The sequence below is a fragment of the Astyanax mexicanus genome, chromosome 16 (assembly GCF_023375975.1).
Source record: "Astyanax mexicanus isolate ESR-SI-001 chromosome 16, AstMex3_surface, whole genome shotgun sequence".
Lineage (NCBI taxonomy): Eukaryota > Metazoa > Chordata > Actinopteri > Characiformes > Acestrorhamphidae > Astyanax > Astyanax mexicanus.
Genome location: NC_064423.1, coordinates 21,145,858 through 21,173,496, shown reverse-complemented (window position 1 = coordinate 21,173,496; position 27,639 = coordinate 21,145,858). Strand labels below are relative to the sequence as shown.

Here is a 27,639-nt window from a genome sequence, read left to right as displayed (position 1 = left end):
TTTCAGTCCAGACTTCAAGAACTGTGGTTGTCAGAAAAGCTACCTTAGCTAGCTAACTAACTAGCTACAGTCACTAACCTAGAGACATTGTCTTAAATACCTTAGGTATTAAATATTTTTAGGTATTATCATAGAGACTTTGTTAAAGTTAAATTAAAATTAAGTAAATGTAGATACTTCCTTCCTAGTTTATATTAGTAGCTAGCTACGTTAGCAAGCTAATTAGCTGGGTTAACTAAACTCATACTTGTTAAGACATGTGCTACATAGTAACTACACAGCAGGGTTTTTTTTTTTCTTATAAAGGTAGTTTCAAGTTTAAACAGTTAGCCGTGGAGGTTCAAAACTAACAGCTTTGTACATATGTGTTGTAAAGAAGTTTTAGCTGTTTTTAGCTCAGACTTCAAGAATTGTGGTTGTCAGAAAATGACAGTCTGTCAAAAACAAAAACAAACAAACAAAAAAAACGGTTTAAATTAGCTAGCTACCAAGCTACCTTAGCTAGTTAACTAACTAGCTAAGGTCACTAACCTGAAAACATTGTCTTTTTAATACTGTAGGTATTAAATACTTTTTAGGTATTATTTTATACGTAAAGTATATTTTACTTTACGTAAAGTAAAATTAAAATTGAGTAAATGTAGATACTTTCTTTTTTAACATTCATTTAAACTTTTTTTATATAAAAAATACTTGTCAGTCAGTTGAGTTACAGCACAAATTAGTTTTAATAATTTTTTTTTTTAAACTTCCAGCCACGTTCATATAAATGGGAAATTTAATGGATAATTCGAAGAAAAATAATAGATTACTTAATGGAAATTTATTGTTAACATAATAGCTTAATAGCTTAGACCATGTACACATATGTATTTTCATTTATTTAGACATACATGCACATACACTTAGTTAAGATACATTTAATGGGTTTAATATTATATTTTTTTATTGAGTACCATAATGTGATTATTTTCATACTTTCACAGGATTATGTACTTTTTTACAGAAGTTCTGCGGGTGCTTTTTCCATCCTCTGATAAATTTTAGCATGATGGCTACGACTGTGGTCAAAATCTGACCAGTAATAATGACTTTGATAAAAAAGTGTCAGAACTGATACCAAAAACATATTAATCCAAAGAGTGAAATGGACATAAATGTAGTATCTGTTGTGCATATATCTCAATATATTTACCTGTTTTTGTTTTTTAACAAATGTTAAACACCACAGACATTAGTGTATGAATATTCAATATTCAATTTCATGCTTGTAATGTGGTAAAATTGTACTTTTTCTTGTTGTTTTTAAGAACTGAATATGTTTTCAGAAAACTGTGCAGAAAGACTGGACCCTGATACACATGCAGAGTTCAACACAGCCCAGATACAACAGCCTTATAAAGCTCAGAGAGAAGAATCAGTTCATGGACCAGAGCTGTACTCAGAGGCTTCAGAGTGAAAGACCGTGGCTGATGATGTGGTGTGTCAGCCTGCGTGTAACACTGAGGACGGAGGGAGGCCATGCAGGTATGTGAAAGAAACAGGTTGTTTTCAGTGACAGAGACTGGGTTCTTTGGAATTGAGGTATTAGGTATAGAGGTGGATGAACACTGCCATCCAGTGGCCATACTGAAACTTCTTCACCATCAAATATATCACTTTACTAGACTCATTGTAGATTTAGGGGCCTAGTATTTATATTTCTAACTTCTAACAGATATGTGGGTTTATATACCAAAACAGTTTAGTTTCTGGACTCAATAGTACATTATCAGAATTCAAGCTTGTGCTTTTAAGTTAAACTTTTAATTTCCTTTCAGTGAAAAATCTACATTCAGAATGCTGTGTAGTTTACAACTAGGCTTAATATCTGTCTGGAAAACCACTTGTATATGTCCAAATACTTGTAAACATACACGTCCAAATGAGTTTCTAGCTATGAACCCAAGTGGTAAGCAATCTAACTAGTTTTTTTCTGCAAAATTGGGCTTTTACAAAGGACAGTCTGCATTTTTTTATATAAACCACAGTTTTCAGAAAGGTTTGCACTTTGCCCAAATGTTAGTGAACAGCCATTCTAACAAATTAATTCACATGATTTAAGTTGCGTTCATTGCTCACTTAAATGTGCTAATGCACACATACAGTTTGTTTAGTCACTGTAGAGAAGTGTTGCTTATAGAAAAGACAATTTACACAGTACATCAAACTCTTCTTTATGAAACCTTGTTACCCCTGATATTGGCCCTTTAAGATTAGTCTACACTTCAGTAGCAATGATGAATCTCTTGTTGTGACTCACAGACTCACAAAATTTGCCTGAATTTTGTCTATTACAAAAGCTTGACCTTAAAATATCTTTGTTCCTTTACAGCACAAACAACGCAGGTTGTTTCATGGCAGCTTAAATGTAATTTAATATAATCCAGGGACTTGAACGGTTAGCATGCACGTAGCAAACAGGGTAAGACGGGAACATTATGCACTCAATGAGCAGGAAAGTTGCATGAGGAAATGAAACTCTTGCTGCTGCATCTGATGTCACTGTTTCTCTTAGTAAAGGCCCATCTCCAGCATTAGCAGAAAGCAAAAAAAAAAAGTCTGTGCATGCAAAACTTTGCACGGTGGGTGGGTCGACTGTCACTTAAAACCTCTGAGTTACTGTAAAGCATATGAACGGCAAGAAGAAAGAAGAACTTGATAATGATAAACGATAAATATGCATTTTGATAAATTTCACAGAAACTCTGCTTCCTCATTTATGCCTATATCTCTCATGATATGCATGAGTGCATGTGTGCATATGTAATGGTGGTAGCTTATAGTACATGCATATACATATAGACACACAGGCTGCTGCACTGATGAAACCAAGACTGTTGGTTCTATCACTGCACACAGTTTTTTGCTCTTTCACATGGAGGGCACATTTTCTCACTTTGTAAGTGTGAAACAACAGCCCGCATCAAGTGACTTGTGTGGGTAAGCTATAATTATGCTGGCCAATGAGAAGCGGCTGTCCAGCTTGTCATGCTCTACTTTTAATTCAGAAGTGTGTGTCTTATCGAATGTTTCTGGACATTCATTGCTAATCTGAAATAACAGGATATCACTTCAGATGAGGAGATAGATGAAGTGTGTGCTTGCACATGCGCTGCTGTCTTGCTAACTAACCTCATACATACAACACCTGTGTGCTCTAAGAGGAACTCACTCAAGGGGAAATTTTCCAGCTGCTTTTTGCCTTGCCACTTATTCCTCTTTGAGATAGAAGCAGTAAAGATTTCTGTAATCATTTCCTGTGACCTAACATGCTGTAGAATGAAAGTAATAGCAGTCAGGAAGCATGGATTGTGGGGAAAGGAGTTGGACTGCGGTAAAGCTCCCACAGGTCCTTAATAAATAGGTTTGAAATAGGTTTTAAAATTGGTCATTTATGTTCAGAAGATATTTAAAAATTTCTTGTTTTTACTAGTAGTAGTAGTAAATTCTAAGATGAATCCTAAACACCAGGTTGTAAACTATAATTGTGTATTTTAACTAATCCAGAATAGACCAATATACAGGCAGCAGAGCTCTCCAGATCAGACAAATACTGATCAGTGTTTATGGTGCAGTCGAAGTGGTGCTATTTTTTCATTGTTGATGACATACAAGTGTAAAAAAAAAAACTTTAGAACTCATCACAGCTTTTGTTGAAGAATTTTTCTCATGGCTGCTGTTTCCGTCATGCGATTCTGTTTGATGTACAGTCCCCACCCCTAACTTCTCTCACATACTGAAAGCGGTCGTAAGTTAAAAATAGAGAAGCTGAATCTTATCAGTAGCAAACTTGCCTTCTAAACACATATCAGCCTTACTAATATGTCAGCTTTCCATGTAGACTCTCAGATGGAAATAATCTCTTAAACCAGGGGGTTCAGTCTTATTTAATCTTATTAAAGGCCTGTAGATGTTTTATTTTTAATCATTAATCATCTTTTAGGTGTTTAAAACAGTGATATAAAAAAGCAAAGGGAGTGAGCTGCAATCCGCTGGACACGAGTAAAAATTTTAAACAGGTCAACCGTGTGGCCCTGAACTATTCCACTTGTATGGCACAACATTACCTTATGGAGCGCTGCCAGATATGAATAATTGTTGGTGTCATCATACGCTTAAAGCTGCCTTAGGTCACTGAGTGGGTTATGTTTTACTCATAGACACGGAGGCAGGTGGTGGTGGACAGATGTCAAAGGTCATAGAACAGAACAGAAAATTATAATCAAGGCCAGCACGTTTAATTAGCACATAATTAGCTTCTTTTTTCTCACAGTTATTCAGAATTTACTAACAGTTTGACTATTCAGGAAGATATACCATCATTTGGTATGCTGGGTATATGTAGTGGTGCTTGAAGGTTTAACCTTTAGAATGTTCTGTATTACTGCATACTTTTTACCTAAAACATGATAATATATTATTTTAGTCCTAAAAGTAGATAACGAGAACCAAATTAAACAAAAAAAGATATAAAAAAAATTATACTTGGTTATTTATTTACTGAGTATCTGGTGCATAACACTCTTCATTTAAATCAAAAAGTTCTATTATGGAGTCATCCATTACAAAACATTTTAATAATAGTCTTCTGACTTATCTACAATCTTTAGCAAACTCCAGAGAAATCTAGAAAAATCTAAAGGGTTTAAAAACTTTCAAGTAGCACTTTAAACTATACTCTGCAGCATCAAACAGGCACCATTATACCTTGTGGGCCTCTAGATAAAGTCAGTATATATATTTTTTTTTTGGATCATCATAATAGTTTGTTTAAATGTAAGAGACCAGAAATCAGGAACCAATGTGTGTGGGGAAAATGTCACTATAGTGACCTTTTTAATAATAGTGTTAATGGCTGTGTACACAAGTGGTAAGTATTTTAACTAGGTTTTAATCATAGTTTGTGTTTTTTTCACCAGAAACATTAGGATAAAATAAAAAAGTGTCAAATCGCATGGTGCTGTATTTATGGTACTTTGCCACATTTTCCAGAACTGTTTTATAAACAATATGTTCACTACATGCATTGTAATGTTTGTGGACAGCCTTTCTAATGTATGCTGTGGAGCAGTGAAAATTTGTTCTTTGAAATGATGGTCCATCCAGTGCATTTGGGATACATGGAGTTGGGGATGAGGTGAGGATGTTTTTAAGGGTAATACCGTTTGTGTCAAACATGTACACTGCACCTGTTGTGCTACATTCGAAATCTGCTCTCAAAAACTATTTTAACAATGGCCAGGTTGATGCTGCTCTAACATTTGACTATATAACATAGTAGACCAGCACCAGCAGATAACATGGCTCCCCAAACCATCACTGATTGTGGAAACTTCACACTAGACCTCAAGCATTTTGGACTGTGCGTCTCTCCACTCTTCCTCCAGACTCTGTTCCCTTAATTTCCAAATGAAATATAAAATTTACTGATGGTCAGTGATGGTTTGGAGAGCCATGTCATCTGCTGGTGTTGATCCATTATGTTAGATTGTGCAGTGTCTGCTGACAACTTTTATGGATATGTAGATTTTATTTTCAAGCAGGGCTTGGCACACTGCCCAAACTGCCAAAAGTTCCACCCAATGCCGACTGGGATAGGCTCCAGCCTCTGTCCCCGATTGCCACTTGCAATGTATTCTGTAGACTTTGGCTTGTTGTGATCTAGCAGTGTTCTAGCAGTTATGATATTCCACAGAAGTTACTGTTGGTTGTTTTTGCATTCATTTCAAAAAGATGTAAATTTAACATAATGGTTTGGTAGCTAACAATCATCATTTAGATGGTTTCAATAATGGTTTGGGGAACCATGTCAACACTTATAACAAATCACTCTGTGTGTAAAGTAATATATAATCTATATACTGTTTATAACTTTTTGAATTCAGTTACTGAAATAAATTAACTTTTTGATGATATTAAACATTTTTGGTCGCACCTGTGCATCCACATAGGTCTAATATATTTTAAGTTTCGTTGAATTACAAATGGCATACATGGCTTTCCCTTATGAAACATTACTAAGTACCTGCGGCTGACCTAAATCAGATATACAGATATGCAATTTGTTTTACAGCAAAATAGAAAAATGTGCACTAAACCCAGTCTACATGCATTGCCATCACATCCTTTAAAATAAAGTATTAAGTTTTACAGTGTGTCAAAGACAAAGACATAGTGTGTTTTTTTTATTGTGTAAAAAGGATGTAATATTTGTACTTTCATTACAAAGGGTGAATTTTGCTTTTTAACTGATATGCACTATATACTTGTACCTGTGGTCTGGCTGAATTCTTAACTAAGCTTTAAGGCTGTCAGTAATTATTTTAGCTGTGTGTGTGTGTGTGTGTGTCTTCATGCGCACACACATATTTATGGATGAGAGAAGTAGAAGCGGAAGTCTCTAAACCCTCAAGATTGAGACAGCAAGCTATTTCTTTCTATCTGACGCTATTTGAGGTTTTAGTCTGATTCTCCCACCCGTGCAGCCTTACAGTGATCTCACGCTGGTAGTGTTAAGCAAGATTACGGAGTTGATCTGTTCTCCTTAAAACAGAAATATATTGAACAAATGTGTATTTATATTAATTTTAAAAATACATTATAATTATATAATGTATTAGCTAATTATTTCATAATTTATAATTACGTTACTGATGTAGGCCAAATATTATTGTTGGTGTTAATTCATCTAGTATTTCTTCTGAATTATGTGAATGACTGAGCTCCCCAGTGAAATCACATGCACGACTGCTCCAGAATCTTTGTTCCACTATGGTTGAAAATGAAAGTTGAAAAGACGTCCAAACAGAAAACCAGCAATGTTAAAACTACTCACTACTCACTCAAGTCAACTTCTTTGTTTTGCTATTCTGGAATATTCATGGAACTTTAGATAAAACACATGTTGTGGAAACAGTAGTACAGACATTTCAATTTAATTTAGGGTCCCAATATGAGTCCCAATATAGCCGAGACATGGAGAGTTTGAGTTATGATGAAAAGTAAACACATATACCATTGTGACATCCTAGTGGTTTATTTGTAATTAGCCTAGTATTAAGATGATCGGTGGCAGAGACTCAAGAGAACTTGAGCGAAATGTCCCAAATAAGCTTCTTTAATATATTTGCATGATACTAAAATGCATTCGCATGCATTTTCAATGGGCATATACAGTGTTGTGAGGCATCCCTGATCATTTTTATTTCATACATTTTTCCTTTATAAATCTTTTGTTTGTTCAGAGCAGCAATGTCAGTTAAACATATTATATAGCAAAATAATACAGTGATATTTGAGAAGTAAATAAAGTTTATAGAATTTACAAGAAGTGTGCAATAATTCTTTAAACAAAATTAGGCAGGTGCATACATTTGGGCACCCCTGTTCAATTGTTATTAATATCTTTAGCACTAATTATTGGAACACAAAATGTGTTTGGTAAGCTCTTTGACCCTTAACCTACATACACAGGTGAATCCAATTATGTGAAAGGGTTAAAGAGCCAATTGCAAGTTTTTCTCCTCTTTGCATTTTCTCTGAAGAGTGGCAACATGGGGGCCTCAAAACACAACCCTCAAATTACCTAAAAACAAAGATTGTTTAACATCATGGTTTAGGGTACGGATACAAAAAGCTCAGATATTTCAGTTTCCACTGTGAGGAAATGGAAGACCACAGGCACAGTTCTAGTTAAGGCCTGAAGTGGTAGGCCAATAAAAATCTCAAATAATCAGAGGAGAAGGATGGTGAGAACAGTCATAGTTAACCCACAGACCAGCTCCAAAGACCTACAACATCATCTTGCTGCAGATGGAGTCACTGCACAAGAAAAGGCTGTATGGGAGAGTAATGCAGAAGAAGATTTATGGTATGCTAAAGCACATTTGGACAAGCCAGTTTCATTTTGGAATAAGGTGCTGTGGACAGATGAAACTAAAATTGAGTTATTTGGAGATCGGTATGAACGGCAAAAAATGAACACAGCATTCCAAGACAAACACTTGCTACTTTTGTGTATAATTTGGTGGTGGTTCCATCATACTGTTGGGTTGTGTGTTCAGTGCAGGTTCTGGGAATCTTGTTAAAGTTGAGGGTCGCATAGATTCCAGTCAATATCAGCAGATTCTTGAGCACAATGTTCAAGAATCAGTGAGAAAGTTGAAGTTGCACCGGGGCTGGATACTTCAACAAGACAACGACCCTAAACACTAAACACTGCTCAAAATCTACTAAAGCATTCATGCAGACTAACAAGTACAATGTTCTGGAATGATCATCTCAGTCCACAGACCTGAATATTAAGACCTGAAAATCTGTGGTGTGATTCAAAGTGGTCTGTTCATGCTCATAAACCATCAAACCTGACTGAACTGGAGATGTTTTGTAAAGAAGAATGATCCAAAATACCTTCAACCAGAAGCCAGACTCTCATTGGAAGCTATAGGAAGCATTTAGAGGCTGGTATTTCTGCAAAAGTAGGATCTTATAAATATTGATATAATTGTTCTGCTGGGGTGCCCAAACTTATGCACCTCCTAATTTAGTTTAAATAATTTTTGCACACTTTCTGTAAACCTTATAAACTTGATTTTACTTCTCAAATATCACTGAAATTGCTGATCCGAACAACCAATGATTTATAAAGCAAATTCATGGAAATTATCAGGGGTGCCCAAATGTTTAAACAGGCAGCCTAGTGCATCCCAAATGTTTCAACAATAACAGTTTAATATAACATTGTAGCCTTTATGGCTTTTATGTGTTTTGGGAAGTGGGGTAGTTTACTATAGGCCACTGTGGTGCAGGGGTATTGAGGGGTGACTGTCAGAGATCAGGAGTTCTGCTTAAGGAGGGTCCTCAAAGCTTGACCCCACCCATAACTAAGGTGAGTGGTAAAAAAGAGAAAGGGCTGTGTCTAAAGGGAAATAGAGGAGGAGTTTGAGTTCACTGAGGTGTGATCCATCTACCATAAAACCACTTTATGAAGATACATTACTTTTCCATTTAATGTTTTGACATAGCATTTTAGTGAAGGTTTTTTATATATATTTTTGATGGAAACACCTCAGATTTGCATAGTTATTATAATGGAGCATATGAAAGTAACAAAAAGGGTTTCAGTCTTACTTCTGACTATAAAGTCAAGAAGCTGTTGTTGTGAATTCTTGTGAATACGCCTCTCTCTGCTACTTCCTCAAACAGGCGGGAAACCAAAAGAAGGTGAAAAAAGAATGGGCAAGGAAGTGGTATCTTGCAGCATACTCTACGTTCAAAGGCCTAAAATGTGAGATATGTTTAGGGGGCTTGTGTGAAGAGCTTAAAGTGTTTAAAACCTGTATTTAACTAAACTAGAATGCAGATTTAGTTACATTTAGTTGTACATTCTTCACAGATTCGTTGATTAAAAGAAATGCCACTGTATTATTTGTAACACATTTAAAGTCATAGCAATATTCATTATTATCAATGCTGTCCAGTTGTCATCTTTGACATTGTTAAAGTAGTTTCATAGTAGTCTTTCTGCTCTCTTCCTGTGTTTGCTGTGTCTTCTCCTCACTTCTCCTACACTCTACACTTTTTCTTTCGTTTTTGGTAAGAATGGGTTGCTTCAGGTGTAAGAGAGGGATTATTTAGTGCAGCCACTGACTTTCTAATAGTCCATACAAGTTCATTTTTTTATTGCTATTTACTGTAAACCTGCCACATTTTGAGTTTCTCCTATAGCTTCTGTTAAATTTTTAATCTCCACTTCCCACACTTCTCCTGCTCATGATGTCACAGTCATACCACCTTCACCAGCGAGTCACAAACATTTTCTTGATCCTCATCACTTGAATACTAATCACTGTCACCTTTTAACAATTAAGCGTATATAAATACCCTTTTAATGAATTAACCACTTGTTAATTGTATCTCTGTTGCCACACTGAGAAACCTTCTGTGATATCTCGTAAATGATCTTTGTTTTTTCTGTTGGTTTATTTTCTTTGAATTGCCCCTTCGTCGGCTGGTTATTAACATCTTGCCCATTCTCCGGTTTTCACTTTGGTTTGCCACTGTCTGTTTTGGTTGCTGCTGTGTTTGTGCTCTTGTTAACACCATGCACAATACTACTAATATGATAATCAAGCCTGCAAACTAAATTGAGAGTGCTCGCTGAGACATAAATAAGGTCATGACATGCATTTTTTGGGCAGTTTGAAACCATACATTAATGATAATACTACCAATTTGTGACACTACTATCTGTGTTCCTCCAGAAATCAAAATGCATTAGAACAGGCTACATTTTGCCAGTGTTCAATTGTGCAGTATTGGTGACCCGGTGGACTGTAGCCTTCGCTTTCGGTTCTTGTTTGATCAAAGTGAAGACCTGAGAAAATGCTATTTTGCTAACCACAATGGTACAGAGTGGTTATCTATATTACCATAGAATTTTTTTGTCAGCTTCAACAATTCTGGCCAGTTTCACTTGACTTCTCTCATCAACAAGATGTTTCCGTCCACAGAACTGCTGCTCTTTGGATGTTTGTATTGTTACTCCATTCTGAGTAAACTGAGAGACAGTTTTAGAAACCAGTCCAGACAAGATCATCAGACACCAACAATCATGCTTAAAATGACTAAAGTCATATCTTTCCCATTTCTGATAATTGATCTTAAAACTACATAAAGCTGTTGGCCTGCATCAGCATAATTAAATGTATTTTACATGTGCCACATAATTGGCTGATTAATTAATGGCAATAATTGATATTTATACTATTACGTTTCTAATAAATTGCATGGTGTGTTATGTTGATTATTTTCTTTTGAGTTTATTATGTTTGTTATTATGTTATGTATCTCTTCATAATTCAGTGAATGCAGTAATCTGTATAGCAGTTTTACACACTAAGCAATCCTAATAGTGGAACAAACTTCCTTCCACTGCCAGAGCAAGGGTGTCCCACTCTACCTTTAAGGAATTCCTAAAGGCAGAGTTCTCTAAAGAACACCTACACTTTTAACACCACTAACAAACTAACGACTTCTAGCATTATTTCCTGCTCCCCCTCTTTTCTTCCTCTATCCCACTATTCCCCATAGGCCTTCTTTAGGTCCTGTTAAAAAATGTTTTTGCACTGAACGTGTATGTCCTCTATTGCTAAATGTACATCATTACTCGTAAGATGCTTTGGATAAAAGCATCCGCTAAATGCTATGTAACACAATGTACAATATTAATCCACTTTGATCCAGAAGTGGGAAGCAACATGATGCATTTACATGTTACATGTACGTAAAGCAGCAGTCCTTCAGATTTTGTACTTTAAATTAAGAGTAGTAAGTAGCAAGTAGTGTTCCTGAGCAGAGGGGGGGGGGGGGGGGGGGGAATTATTGTAATAAATAACATTAATGTGCTGCTGCAACTATTCCTGTAAAGCCAGATTTATTTACTTAATTAAAAAAACAGGGGGTCTGGTAGGTTCTGGATTCTTTTGGCAATGACAGAATTTGCTGATTACCTGAGCAAACATGGTGCATCTAATCCTGGCAAAAATTACCTAATTAATTGATTTTGAATAGACATTGCACTACAAAACATTTTTGCATGCTCATTGCAATTACATGTTAAAGTAACTTTTTGAACAGATTGTTCTTGTAAGAATTATTTTTAAATACAGTGCTTTGCACTTTTACTTAATACATTTGTGATATCAAAAATATGCTTTTACTCTGTTATTTTCATCATCAAGCTGTTTTAATCCAATGCGCATTTTGTTGTTTTTTTCATATAAAGCTTCCTTCACCAATGAAAAGGACGAGTTCGTTCACCAATTAAAAGCATCTTATGTGACTTACGTAAAGGCTACTACAGTATATATGGTAAAAATCTGGTATCAAGTCATTAACAGCGGTGGGCTTGACAGGTAGATTTTGGCATGGTGCAGGACTGTGATGGTAAAAATGGGCAAAATTTTTGAAGGAGGCAGGTACGCACCCCTGACCCCATGAGCTTGAGGCAATGTTTTTACTACAGAATACCAAAACCAGCAATTATATCATGTCTTCACTACCAGCCTAACAGCCTGGACTGTTGATATCTTTACCTTTTTAATTTATTATCTGCTGAGCATTTAATAAATATAGAGCATAAAACTTAGTCCTCATTTGGGTTTTAAATTGCTACTTTAGATTGGTTGTTTTTTACAGAAAGATTGAAGAGAGGAGAAGTGCTATAGGCATTTTTGATTTGGTGCTTGTATATGTGATACCTAAATAAGGCTGTGATAATTCAAGTTCTATTGATTGTTAAATAAGATTGAGGAAATAACTCACTACTTGAGTAGTGTTTTTACTGAAATTTCTTACCTTTATTCAAGTAAAAAATCTAATTTACTTTTAATTCTACTCTTTAATTCTAATTTCGAAATAACAGTACTTTTACTTGAGTTCTGTTTTTGGCTACTCAGCCCACCTCTGCTCGGATCAGCCTGCACTACTTTATCCTACAATGCAACACTGATTTCCACAGCTTCTACATTTGTTATACTTTATACTTTTTCTATCTGTCTTAGATTTATACTTGTAAATTACATGTCATACATGGGTGCATCACCAACATAAAAAATGCCCTTTTTTTACCCCCTTTGCAAGAGGCGTTACAATGCACATTGCTATGTTACACCTCATTAACAGTCTATTTTCAGGCCTTGCACCTATGTTGTTTTAATAGCAACGGTGCATGTGAATATATCTACGCCGATGGACATAGTGGTCTTGAAGTGAGCTGTGTTCAGGTAAATTGCTGGCGTATTAATAGCTATGCAATGGAAAACAGATGCACCACTGTCTAAAAGCAACCTAGGCAGACGTCATCTGTCAGACACTCATTACTATTTTGGCAGTGAATTATCAACACAGGCGCATCCCCAACATGTGTACACCCCTGCTTGTTACGCACACATGGACACACAGCAGTGCACAAACCCATAATGCGTGCCTGTTAGCAGCTATACAAACTTTTACCTCAATAATACACAGAAAGAACAAGCGTGAACGAGCAGATGGGTTCTGATAGGTTCATCCTTAAATGTGTTGATTATTATATTGAATGCACATGGATTTTAGAAACTGAAAAAATTGAAATTAATTAGCCATAACATCCTTGTTTCTACACTCGCAATCCATTTTATTTGCTCAACTTACAATGTGAAAGCACTTTCAATCTTTATAATTGCAGACTGTAGTCCTTCTGTTTCTCTGCATACGTTATTATCCTTCTTCAACCTTCTGGATCTGACAGTACCGCCACAGAGCAGGCTTTATTTAAGTGGTGGATCATTCTCAGCACTGTAATGACAGTAACATGACATCTGACATTTATTGCTGTACATTTTGTGTTGGTCATCCTCTAGTGCATCCTCATCAGTAGCCCCAGGATGCTGTTGGAAGGATCTTTTAGGTCGATGGTCTATTCTCAGTTCAGCAGTCAAACTGAAATATTTAAAAATTCAGCAGCACTGCTGTGTTTTATACATTATACACGTACCAGCACAACACACAGTAACATACCACCACCATCATATGAGAGTCACTCAGTGCTGAGAATGACCCAGATAAACCAGATAATACCTGCTCTGTGGTGGTCCTGCGGGATCCTGATCCTTAATGAACAGGGTGAAAGGTGGGTAAAAATTATGAACATACTAAAAGCTCCTATATGGTAAACAGAACTGATGAAATGAACAGTAAGTGCAGTCACAAGGAGGTGGTGTTAATGTTATGGGTAATTGACATATATTTACAGTTTTTTCAAACCTGAATTTGATCTCTGCAGTTAAAATCAAAGACGTTTCCACACACCTACAGGGGCAGTTGTACTGTACTGTAAGATAATGACCCTTATGAAAGCCAGTAGATGAAAGGCAATTTCTTAATGCAATGCTCTTAAACTCTGTGCTGCATTGTTTCTTAGTTTAAAAGGATGACACAGAAGTGCAAGGCGAGAGATTGTGGCGTAGCTGAAAATACAACTTCCTGTTAAGAGGCCCTCAGCGCATTGCTGAAGGTGTAAGCGGTCTTGTCAGTGCTCGGTCTTTCAAACTTACAGCAAGCTTGAGGACACTGGGGGGGTAAAACTTTACGGACTGTACCCTTTGGACAAACAAGAAAACGTAAGTTGAACGACCTTAAATAAAATCTACAGAACCTTCGGTTTAACACACCAAAAATTTAAAAAGTGAATACTTTTTAACACTTTATCTCTCTAATAGGACTTATGGTGTCTTAGAGGAGACGCTTATACCCCGGTAATGGCGACGTTTCCTGGACTAAGGCTCTTACTCTTGGTCCTGGCAGGATTGGCACTATGTAAGTACAAAATGTCTTTACTGGCGTCTTTAAATGAAGGTACGTTTCAGAGATTTCATCAGACTAGCGTGTGACAGGATGCTCTTTCTCCGGGTATTCTTGTGGTGGACTGATGGGTTAGATTATACAATTGCACTAAATGACCATGCTAACTTATTTATTACAAATATTAAATGTTCTTTTTAAAAACAAGATAATAAATGTGTTATTTATAATAAATAAATTGTTACACCTGTTTAATTAATTTAAGTAATTTAAGTAAGTCTGTTGTAGGAAGTAGAAAGTGAGAAGTGGAAATTGTACTTAATGTTTCTTAATTTTGAGATACTTGAGCTTGTTGTTGGTATTGAACTGTAAAGGTTTAAAATATACAGCAGTGGGGCAAACTTTTCCCTTTTTTAACAATGTTGCGTTTTTAACTGATTGTGTACTTTGGAAAATGAGAATATAGAATCGATGACGTGATGCGAACTTGGCCTTCAGCAGTCTTTCCTGATAAGTATGTCTTGCTTAGTGATGTATCTTACATAAAGGCCACCGAGCAAAAGAAAATAGACTTTGTATGTGCGTCTCTCTGTTACCAGGAGTATGATTTAATTAGTCTTTGTTGGTGGGAGCTTTGAACAGTTTGTAACTGTAACATAGGGTTGGTGTTTGGGTGTGTCTCCCTGTGGCTGTGATCTAGTTGAGGAGAATTAGACTGATGCTTCATAGCTGCGTGAATGGCTTCACTATCTGTCCCTCAGTTTCTTTCATTGAATTAAACTCTTATTTATTTTTCATGCTTTGATTAATGCCTTTTAAATCTCTATAATATAATGCTTCCTCTATACTTAACAATAATTAACAACAAGTTTACGCTTTTGATGTTGAATTAAACACTTGGTTATATAATTCTTTGGGAGCTGTGTTAATTATCAGTGTAGTTATATGGCTTCTTTAATTCAGTTGGGCTCTGAAATGTGGCCGCTCCACACCGGCTATTGACCACTTCCTTCTTCCAGTTTGAGCTGGTGTCTCTTCCTCACTAGTTTGAGCGCACTGGTGAAAATAGTGCTAGACTGTGTAAAAAAGTGCATGGTGAAATGAAGAAGTTCATTACTTTTTTTCTTACTTTTTCATTTTTGTGTCTTTACTTAGGGGTTAATAACAGAAGCCACTGTGATTCCTGTAACTGTACTAAACAGGCAGGACAGGGAGACTGAGAAATGGGCCTATATTAGGAAGTGTGAGTTTAATAATCATGTGCTCACATGCCAGGGCTATCAGAAAAAGACAACATAAAATCATATCTTAAAGGTTTATCAAGTCAATAGAGATGGCACAGCATTTGTACTTTTCTTTTTAAGAAAGAAGTTTTTTTTTTAAACCTTTGTGGACCATTGTTACTGCCTTTAATTTAGATTCCTGCTCTCTGGTTTTGTACTTTTGAGGACGAAAGCAGAACAGAAAGTGAATTAGTATATATTAATATATCTAGCTGACACTCTCTCTGATCGTGTAGGGGCACACACATTTTTTTATTAACCAATTACCAAAGAGATAAAAGGTAATACTACATAAAAAAGGTATATCTGTTAAAAGAGTCAGTTTAGAGTAATACATTGTAACAATAGCCTTTAAAACAAGAGTTCAAAGATATCTTTCATAATTATTATTTTTTAATCTTATTTTATCAAGGCTTAGTTGAAGTTGCTGATAGCGATATAGTGGTACACAAAAGTTCACACTACAGTTTGGAATTCACAGTTTGAGTTCAGGGGAAAAAGCAAAAAACAATACTTATGACTTAACAAGCTCCCATTTCATTTCATTTAAACAGGCAGTTAGTGTGTGATAAAATTGTGAATTTGCCCGTGTTTATCATATTAGCACCAGTGTTTCACTAGGATGATAATACAAATAACAGGCATTATGATATTTTCTTGTCCTGTGATACATATTGTGATATTAAGAAATACAGGATTTTTTTGTACCAGAAATCAATGAAGTTAAAAATCCAGCATGTCATTAACAATTTTTCCTTTTATACTGATAAAATTGTATCATGACAAGTTTGATCTAATTTGTTTACGATGTGACATTACATGTCCTGCGAAGTGACTATTGTGCACACATCATATTATGATGGTCTTTAAAACGGAGAAAAATGGTTTTGTAGCCCTTGTTTTGTTACATATATTCTGCAGTTGTGGCCCACCCCTACTTCAAAATTACGAAAGGTCCCAAAATGGCCATTATAAAACTTTGCACAGGTTTTGTATCTATTTAAATAATGAATTATTATTATTTTCTAAAGATCACATGTGAAAGCCATTCTTTTGGTGAACAAAACACATGCTAAGGCTAATTTACCTTAGCTAACGTTACTATCCTAGTTCTGTACAGCTTGTACCTTTTAGCTAGAGAGCAGCCATTTGTGAAGGTAGTAAACTGACACCAAGGGTGAAAAGTGATCTTGAAAGTTGAAAGCTTTTTTTTTTTTAGAGTTTAATAAAAATTGTCAGAAAATAAGTTCAGAAAACTGAAGGGGCCTTTTTTTCTGGACATTTATTAAGCTTATTCATGGATTACAGTTTAATGGTAAAGGTATAATGCCTTTATAAAGTTTTAGTCAGGGCTCGACCATAATGTGGGTCATAGAAATTGACTTTATATATTTGATAGAATAAACACAGACAAATATGCAAGTTTCACAGTTTAATTAACATAAACTTTTTACTCACTTTTATTTAGATTTCTGTTATCACTACAAGTGTTGTTTAGTTCATTTATTTAATAAAAAGTTAAAAAGACAGAATTGGACAGTATTGACCTTTCTGCACCTCTCTAATACTTAACCCCTATTACCGAGCTTTAAAGCACATTTCATTGATGTCCATGTACAATAAAATGTATATTAAATCAAGTTGCAAATAGCAAAATTGGCAAGGCATATTTTCTTGTTTATCTCCTTTAAACTTTTAGTGCTAGTTAAACAGGAAATTATGCAAAGTTTGCTAAGTGTTTAATTGGGTGATAAAATATTCCCAATAAATGTTAAATGTTTGATATTTTAACGTGATATATTCTCTTCTAAATCACAACTTTAATCACAGCTTTATCTGAGCAAAAGCCAAGCATGACTAATGTGTTTTTTTATGTTTAGGCAGCTTAAACTAGCTTTTGAAAGTCATTGGCCTTTGTGATTTTCATTTTAACCTTAACCTTGGCTAATACCCCTCGTAACCGTGATCTGTTTCTAAATTACATGATTATGCTCTGATCACAACTATATTTGTTGCATTTTGTGTTACTGTGGCCCAAAATTCAGTAAGTGATTGTGAATAATCAAGAACTTTTCTTTATTAAGTTATTAGGAACTAACCATGGCAAATATTTCACAGACAGGCAAACATTTTTTGGAGTATCATACTGTTACAAGTAAATACACCTCATGGTCAAAGGAAGTTAACTTCTTTGTAGAATACCTGCTAGTGATTACTCACAAGTTATCATGTTCCATTCAGTGGGTGGACCTTTAGCGATTGTGCTGGCAGAGTGTGTGCACTTCAAGTTGAGATCTGAGTTGAGCAAAACCACATCCGTAAAAAAAAGAGAAAGACGGAAAGTCTAGTTCTCTCTCTTTAGTTCTGTGGGGTAGCGTGATATACTGAAGTAGTTCTTCCAGTCTATACAGTCCTTTCTTAACATTTTTTTTGTGAATTCCTTCTATAACTGGAAATAATGGATTACTTGCTATTTTTATTAATAGTGTAGTTTTTAATGTCTTGTGTTTTTTAGCACACAGTGTTTCTTTCTGTATTTGCTATTCTATTCTAGTGACTGCTTCAGTTAAGGTCTAGATGATATATTTTTAAGGTTTCCTCTGACTGTTAAAAAAGAATAATCTCACATAAGACAGAAACATAAAATCTGCAACAGCTCCTGATCACTGTATGCGTGGTAGTTTGCATTCAAAAGTTTCTGGGAACACAAAAATGAACTTTGCATCAAGCAGAACAAAAGAAAAGAAACCAAAGTGCATTTGACTGGGGATGGGGTAGGTTTTAGTCAGTGCACAGGAAGTTGTGGTTAAAATACCAAAATAGTTTTCGTGCTCGCTCTGCGTTGCTATGACACCCAGGCTGTACCACACATAAGCTGTTAATAACACCCTTCTGTTTTCTCCTAAATGGCCGCTATATTATAGGGGTGCTCAATATTTGATTCACAATTGTGAATTCACGTTCAATTTTCTCACGATATTCAGAACAGATTTTGAATTACAAAAAATGAGGAGACCCTTTTTCCTATTTCTTAAGTGTATAAATGTTTCTTGATGAACATTTGCGTAAGTCCGATTTATAATTTTATATGTACAGCTTTACGCTTAAATAAACTGCTGTGTTGTTTAATTTCTTAATTTCTCTAAAGTGAAAGTATAGTTGAACAAGATGGCTAAGTTAAAAACTGATGGACTGTAACAAAAGAAATGTAATATATTACTTTACTTTTATGTTTTTTTTGCTTTAGTTCCACTGCATTTCAAATTCAAATGACTTTACATGACCATGTAAAATGTTATCATGGACAGTATTTGTGCTTGTTGGTTCACAAATGATTAACTGTTTGTAAATGGGTGAATAAAAAAAATATTTTCTTTTTATAGGTATGATATCAACAGCAGGTAAGTTACTGCTAATGTTCTTTTTACATCTAGAAAAATAAATTATTAGCATTGGATTGGAATACTTGTTTGCCATGCTAAAACTTATGGTTCTGTCACAAAGTTGATCCTACCAAACAACCGACACCCCTTGACTCCACCGCAAAAGGTATCTCTTCCTCCACATATTGTATCATACTCCTCACACTCTTGATCTGTCCTGCACTAACTCTCTCCTGGTTCTGTCACAAACCAAGGTCCATCCACTCTCACCATCCCATCTCAAACCCCCACATCTTCAAACACAGATCAGAAAAAAGGTAACATCCTCCACACATCATACCTCCCACTTATCATCAGTCTTACACTCATACTCCAAAATTGTAACGTAACAATGATTTTAGCTGCTGTATTTAAGTTTTACGCTGAAAAATAGTCTGAGAAATAATACTCTGCTTGATTTTGTAATATATATTATGTTAGAAAGCACTATATAAGTATTTTTGGTATACTTTAAGGAACAGACCACTGTTATCTCTAATAAATAAAACAAAAATCTGTACCACTTTGCTTCAAATTATTAAATAGTGGCACTTTTCAAAATCAATGTAATACCCGTAGGGATGTAGTCCTTTCATTTAGAAGTTGACATTACTCAAATTCACACGGTAAAAGCAATGGCTTTTACTTAGTTTACTTGTAAAGTGTTATATGTAATTCAGAGAAGTAAGTAAATTGTTGGTACTTTATTTTAATTTACAGATATTTAGATCTGTACCTTAAATTCAGTGTACTTTCCTAGATTGTGTCATTTTTGGTTGGTGTGACACTAAGTTGCTAATAAATGAAATTAAATGTAACATTAATTTCCAGTGAGAACAAAGTGGATTCAAGTTACAGATTTAAAGACACAGTAATACCAATAAATTATATACATATTATTACGTATGTTCATATTAACAATTAGCATCTCCAGAAATGCTGATGGTATATTTCTACATCAATGCAAAAGATGTCACTGTAGCATTTAACCAACCTAAAGGCACACTCAGCAGAAAAGACAGATAACTTATTTTTAAAGCCTTTAACAACTAGCGCTTATGGGTACAACAAACAATCTACAAGTAAACATAGCAGCAGGTAGCCTGGGGAACGACTACACACTGGTGGTATCGCATGTCGGTGTGTGACTTTTTGTTAATTGTTTGATGTAATCAGTTTAAGTGATATCATCTTTCTGTAGAATGCATTTACTATAATTATTTTATTAAGAATGTAGTTTGGTTTACAGTTGTGTTTGTCAATTCACCTTTATAACAGGTTAATATATAACTTACAGAAGCTCATTCTCTTTCTGTAGATGGAAGTTCATCAATCAGTAAATTACTGCTTGTGTCCTTTTGTCAACTGTCTTGATTTATTGTTATCAGTAGCTGGTAAAGTGAAGATCTAATTCAATAGAAAGCACTGTACTTGAGGGAGCATGTTTTCAAATGCGAAAAAGCTTATGGTTCTCACACTCTTGATCAGTCTTGCACTCACTGTCTCTTGGTTCTGTCACTAACCAAGGTTCATCCACTTCTACCACGCAATCACCCAAACCTGCAAGCAGTGCAACTGAGCAAAAAGGTAACTGTTGCCACACAAACATGCCTCACACAAAACCCCTCCAGAATATTGAGCATAAATTGTACACAGTAACCTTCCAGAACTTCCAGAACTGCTGTGTCTGATTCACTCGTACCAGAGCAACACACACTAACACTAACACACCACCTCCATGTCAGTGACACTGCCGTGCTGAGAATGACCCACCACCCAAAGAATACTGTGCTGTTCTGTGGTGGTGCTGTGGAGTTCTGATAATTGAAGAAAGGGTGAAAGGAGGAAAATATTAAAGTATGCAGAGAAACAGATACAGGACTAGGGCTGTCCCAAACAATTATTTTTTTAAACGATTATTCTAACGATTATTTTTTTTGATTAGTCGACTAATCTATTTATTGAGAAACATATATAAAATAATTATTATTATACGTTTCAAAAGAGAGGAATTCTACTTTTGAGTAACACACTGCCTGGCCAAAAAAAGCTCACCACACTAAACAGCTGTGTAGCCTTAGAAAAATAAAACAATCCATTAATATTACTTTTTTTTTCTTCTCAAACAAGTTCTTTTAAAAAAAATATATATAAATATAAATAAAGTAAAACGAAATTCCAACTCAAAAAAACTCAGTCACGGACGTTGTTCAGATCTATAACGCTAAAAATGGATAAGCTCCCATACACCACAAACGTGTGTTGCACTGTTTTCTGTGACCGCTAGATTTTGTGACCACGGGCAAGTAGTTCTCAGCAGACCGGTGCACTGGCCGTTTCGAAACGTGTTCCTTTCAAATGTTTACTCCGACTGGCCAAAACGGTTAAGTTGAGGGCTGAGGGTTAGGTGTAGATATAGAAAGCTTCCGTTTTGCCAATGAATGCTCATTACCGTGAGCACTGGTCACAAAATTCCGACGATGACAGAAAACAGTGTAACACTGCAGCGCTGACGGCGCAAGCTAAAATAAATTAAGGATTAAAGCTAGCTTAGCTAAACACCTGAACTTATGAATAATGCTACTGTTTCTGGAAACTGCGAAATGCCATGCACAAATATAAACCAAAACTGTATTATTTCTGCCTGTGGCAGGTTTAACCTTTGGTACCTTTGGTAGACTTTTTAAGGACACCCGCGGAGACCCTGATGTAAACGGTACTTACTGTGTTGTCTTGATCCCATGTTGACATAGTGGTCCTGGATGTTTGCGCTTCAAGTGCTCCTGCATAGCAGTTGTGCTACTGTGATAGGCCATCCCCATTTTGCACATATGGCAGAGGACCACATTGTTGCCCTTTTGCTTGAAATGCTCCCAAACTTTAGATGCCTTTATTTGATTTATTTGCAGAATTGTTTACAGTATAATTAATTGTAGTCCTGTATCTGTTTCTCTGCATTATTTTTATCTTCTTTTCACCCTGCTCTTTAATGGTCAGGATCTCACAGGCCACCACAGGGCAGGTATTGTGAGTGTGACACTGAAATGGTGATGGTGTGTTAAAGTGTGTACACTAAGCGGTTCTCCACACACACACTTGTCATGTTGGATCATATTATTGGTAGCATGCATGTAAATGAAGAGTTTTCTTATACTGATGGGCAGAGAGTACATATGAACTAGGGCTGGCCCGAATAGCGTTTTTTGAGCTCCGGATATTCGGCACTGATTCGAAGTGAATATTCGAATATTCGTTTTTAAAAAAAGAGGAAAAAAAAAATAATAAAAAAAAGCAAATCACGGCCCCTTTAATCCACTGAAAAATGTTCAATTTGCTCTGACCGACGAGACATATTCACCCCGGATTTTTGGTGTTTTTATCCTGGATTTTTGTGTTTTCACCCCATATTTTTTCTGTGTTTTTAGCCCAGATTTCTTTGTGTTTTCATCCCGGAATTTCTGCTGCCCCACACCGCGGCTCATCTGCTGCGTAAGCAGGCTAGGAGGCTGCTGCTGCACGGTTTCTCCGCTGCGCAAGCCAGCCCAGTAAATTGCTGTTTGTGTTTTCACACTTAGGCTATTTGCTTAAAAAAACAAACAAAAAAAAAAACGTTTGTTCAGGAAGTATTTTATATTCTTAAACATTGTTAATTATATTAGAGGACAGTCATTGTAAACTGTACTTGGTCTATTTCGGTTAAAGGATTGTGCAGGGTATATTACTGATTTTGTATTTTTGCACTTGGGCTATAAGCTCAATATTAAATATTTCGTTTGTTTAGAAATTATTTTATATTTTTAAACCATGTTAAATTATATTAGAGTAGAGGAAAGTCATTGTTAATGACGTTATTGTACTTGGTCTATTTCGGTTTAAGGATTGTGCAGGGCATAGCCGTATTACTGATTTTGTATTTTTGCACTTGGGCTATAAGCTCAATATTAAATATTTCGTTTGCTTAGAAATTATTTTATATTTTTAAACCATTTTAAATTATATTAGATAAGAGGAAATTCGTTCAGACATCATTTTTGTAGGCCAGGCTTTTGTAACCGATTTAGCCCCTACTGTTGCCACATTACCCCTTACGTTTTATTATATAAATCAGTTTCGAAGAGCCTGCATTTTTTTTTATCATGTATAATAGGGGTCTGCGCGAGACTGATTTTTAAACCCACTCTTCCACGCTCCCGCGTTTCTGTCTCGTTACCGCTCCGCAAAAAAAATTGCTTCTTTAAATCCCGCGCCCGCCCGCCACATACACATTTCTGCCGCTCCCGCCCCACGTTCCTAATATAAATTAAATAAACTACATTTAATGCTTCAAATTTACTTATATATTTATTAAAACAGCAGCGCTGAATAGTGTGTGCGTGTGTGTGTCGGTCCATCCTGCGCGTTGAGAGTTTTCTTTAGGTTTTTTTTTTTTTTACAATTATTACAGTTTTCTTAACTATTTATTAATTTGCTCCCGCATCGTCTGGATTAAACTCCCGCTCCAGCCAATAACAGTTCAGTTCTGTCCCGCGTGCAAGATATTCTGACGGGACCCGCGAGAACAGAAGTGGTTAGAGTGAGGTGGAACTCTGGAAAGGAGAAAAAAAACGAATATCCGAATACCAAAATTAAAAACCGAATACCTACTCAACGAACGAATATCCGAATACCCGAATATTCGGGTCCAGCCCTAATATGAACACCTCAGTCCAGTTCAATAATCTGAATTGGTTTAATCAGATTGGAGAAAATATTTAATTATAGCCATTGTTTAAAAACTCCAGCAGAACTGCTGTGTCTGATTCACTCGTACCAGAGCAACACACACTAACACTAACACATCACCTCCGTGTTAGTGTCACTCAGAGGCGGTCTTTGCATAGAGGCATTGCTAGGCAACTGCCTTGGGCCCCTCCCACTGCAGCCCACTGTAGGGGCCCCCTGACTAGCTGCAAACTTCCCATAGGCCTACAGCTGGTAATTGGGGCCCTTTGGACAGTAATTCACAGATAATTTACAGTGCGTTCATAATAGGTGATTCTTGTATGTTTAAAATGGAAACAAAGACAACACAATAAATTACAAAGAAATACAGATTCTGTCCACACCCCCTCTCTTTCCCGTTAAAATAGAATATTCCATCCACGTGGCCATGCTGGTGACCCGCGAACGCTGCTTGTGAAAGATGGAATTAAGGTGAAATTAATTGTACAAGTGGGTTGTGAGCAAAGCCATGAAGCACCACTACCCAAGTGGCGCTACAAAAAGAAAAAAGAAGGAAGAGGCTAAATTAAAAACAGATGCTCTTCCAAACTGATAAGCTTTTTTAGTGTGTCAGCACCACCGGACCGAATGTTTTGGTGGAGGAGGAGGTCGAGGAGGTGCCATACCAGGGTTTTGCCATACTAGGGTTTATGACCCAACATTGATGGATGGTAACCATCGCGATGCCACGCCCACTTTTTGGTTTTTCCAGAAACATGCCCTGACCTTCTTTAGGTCTCCTTCACCGAAAACTTTACCAAGGATTGTACGGAAAAAGACCAAATCAGGGATGTCAGGGATGAAAATTAAAATACCCTACTCCTATAAATATGCCTATTGGCATATTATTATATTATTTATTATTATTATATTATTATTAGGATATTATTATTTATATCTAGGTTACAGCTTGTCTTCGTTTTTCTTTTCTACATGTCTGTATTAATTTTAGACATTTCATGTTATTCACGCAAATAGAATATGCCTGCTGGTTGTCCGTTGGGAAACTTGCTCATTGTCAACCAGTGTTGGGCACCTTACTTTGAAAAAGTTATCAGTTATATTTACTAGTTACAGAGTTACCCCACTATAAAAATAACTAGTTACCAGTAAAATTAACTATTGACTTACTTTAAATTATGTAAATTCTATTATTACTAGAAAAATAACAAACGAAAATAAATCCAAAATGTTGACAAAATACAATCTAACGAATTTCAAAACATAGAAACGAAAAACGTAAAAATGGTATTAATATAACATAATATAATATAACAGCTGGATCAAACAGTTTAGCGTCAGTCACAAGGAATGCACGCGTCAGGCATAAGGAAAGCGCGCATGGCATTGCGATAAAAAAAAAAGTTTTAATAAATAAGGTCCTATCCAGTGAATTAAAATATATGATATTAAAAGATATTAAATTCACATATTTATTGATATTTAATCAAGAGAAATCACGCAAAATGCGCCGCCTCACTGCACTTTTTTTTTTGGCATTCGGATGTATATTTTATTTAAATATATATTTATTGATTGCACATATAAAAAGTACAATTAGCATTGAAAGCTTCAATTTTCTTTTTTAACTATTTTTTTAATAAATATTTTCCATTTTGACATACAATGGTGTAAAAAATATATTTCTTGCATATTAATGTTGATGGGCCCCCTAGCTAAATTCGCCTTGAGCCCCCAAATTGCTAAGTCCGCCACTTGTGTCACTGCAGTACTGAGAAAGACCCACTATCCATATAATGTGTGTGTGTGTGTGTGTGTGTGTGTGTGTGAGTGTTTTCTGTCAGTCTATTTAATTTCTATTGCATTTGTATTTTTTTTACTTATAATTCTTCTTTTAGTACCAGACAGTAGATCACATACCCCTACTTCACGCAACCCCACGCAACAACACTCAAAGACATCTCAAGCCACAAACAACCAGCCTGAAAACATTGCTTCTACTGAACATGCACAAACAACCGATAAAACAAGTGTTAATAAAGGTAATTACAAGTGGGCACATTTGAAATAAATCCAAAAATCATTAGGTTAAATGAATATTTTAGTTTTGTTTTTTATTTTTTTTGACCAGAGGTCAATACCTAAACATACTAAACAAATGCAAAATTAAATGCTTAGCTTATATATTTAGTAATAAATCTCTTTTATTGTTCAAATGAAAATGGAATATGTGTTCATATGTGTAAACATTTTTCAGTAAGTGTTTTACTGTTGTGTCCTGTGTTTTTTTATATGTATTTGCAGAATTGTGTGGACACATGTTATATGTATTTGAAATATATTTAAGACATATTTGTGTAATCCTGTAGGTTGTGTTAATAGTAGTGTAGTATTGGAAACTTTAGTCTTGTGTTTCACATTCTCATGAAATTGTTGACAGACACAAAGTCCTCTGACTCTGCAGTCACTGTGTCCAAGATCACAACCTCACCCCCACTCTCTTCATCCACATCCAACAAACCAGGTAACAACTCCACAAGATAAGCTTACATCATTTAAGTAATAAGCGGACTATTTTTTTTTCTTTTTCTATAGTAATAGTGGGTATTCTATACCCCTCTTCGTTCACATAAACCAACAGTGTATGTATAAAACCTAAATTAAGAAAATGTATGACAGTATGGAAAATGTAAATGTAACTTTTATTTAATTACAGACAGTGAACCCAACATATTTCATGGTTCTCTCAATTCTCTCCCCAAATTGCCCAACCCAATTACCCAACCACTCACTAGGACTCCTCCTGTCCATGGCAATGCTCAACACTTCTCTTCCAAAACATGAGAGTTCTCTTATTTAATTGCCACCAATGAAGCATCACTATGTAGCCAACTTGTTCAGAGGACGTGCCAGATACCCACCTCTGATCCTTCAGCTAACAGAGACCTCTGACAACCAGCATCACAATAGAAGTGATGAGCCATCCAGAGAGAGTATGTCCAGTTGTTCTCTCTCGAGCTCTCGATGTTGATATCAAAGCTGCATGACCTGAGATTTAAGCTTGTGATTTTTGAGCCATGGTGTCAGCATCTTTGTCTGCGGAGCCACTTGGTGCCCCATAATTTTATTTATTCATATTTATGCAGTACTGCACTTCAGGTGTGCAATACGTTGGAACAATTAGCAAGGTAAAGCATTTACTGCTTGGTATTGTTGCAATTCTTCCTCACAACGATTAAAATATGTATTTTTAATAAGGACACCAAGCAGGGACGTGCACAGGAATCTTGAAGGGCAGTTGCTCTAACCCAGGGGTGTCCAAACTTTTTTTGTTGGGGGCCAGAAGGAGAAATATATTTGAAGTCACAGGCCACAGACTCTGTAATAAAACAAATAATGAAATATACCACTTTAAATAATACATTTTTCCTGATTATTTAATTTACACACCATTCTACTTGATTTACTATCTTTATCTTTGACAGTGTTGTGTAAACTAAGATTTTTCAAATTGATGTTTAATTTCATGATGTCTCTTAATATTAAACTCCTTAATTACGACAACTTTTAGACTCTAAAATGCTCTAGAATCTAGAAATGCACAGCCTCTATGCTTTTAGAATCTTTGGCCAGTTTTTCTGCGCTAGAAATGCGCACTCTCTCCGCTTTTAGACTCTTTGTCCCGTTTTACTGCGCTGGAAATGCGCACTCTCTCCGCTTTTAGACTCCTTTGTCCCGTTTTTCTGCGCTAGAAATGCGCACTCTCTCCGCTTTTAGACTCCTTTGCCCCGTTTTTCTGCGCTAGAAATGCGCACTCTCTCCGCTTT

General features: G+C 35.8%; 1 protein-coding gene across 2 annotated transcripts in view; it reads left to right on the top strand.

The window, feature by feature from the left end:
- Positions 1-14,050: 14,050 nt before the first annotated feature.
- ptprc (protein tyrosine phosphatase receptor type C) overlaps positions 14,051-27,639 on the top strand; it is a 39,549-nt gene continuing 25,960 nt past the window's right edge. Inside the window, exons 1-8 of one of the 2 annotated variants that reach the window (XM_049465985.1) lie at positions 14,051-14,204; positions 14,304-14,400; positions 19,052-19,069; positions 19,173-19,217; positions 19,306-19,368; positions 20,409-20,426; positions 20,618-20,677; positions 26,253-26,336. In XM_049465985.1, the coding sequence (XP_049321942.1) occupies positions 14,343-14,400; positions 19,052-19,069; positions 19,173-19,217; positions 19,306-19,368; positions 20,409-20,426; positions 20,618-20,677; positions 26,253-26,336 (346 nt within the window). In that variant the 5' untranslated portion in view covers positions 14,051-14,204; positions 14,304-14,342. The remainder of the gene's footprint in view (positions 14,205-14,303; positions 14,401-19,051; positions 19,070-19,172; positions 19,218-19,305; positions 19,369-20,408; positions 20,427-20,617; positions 20,678-26,252; positions 26,337-27,639) is intronic. The other variant, XM_049465986.1, reaches the window with a different exon arrangement.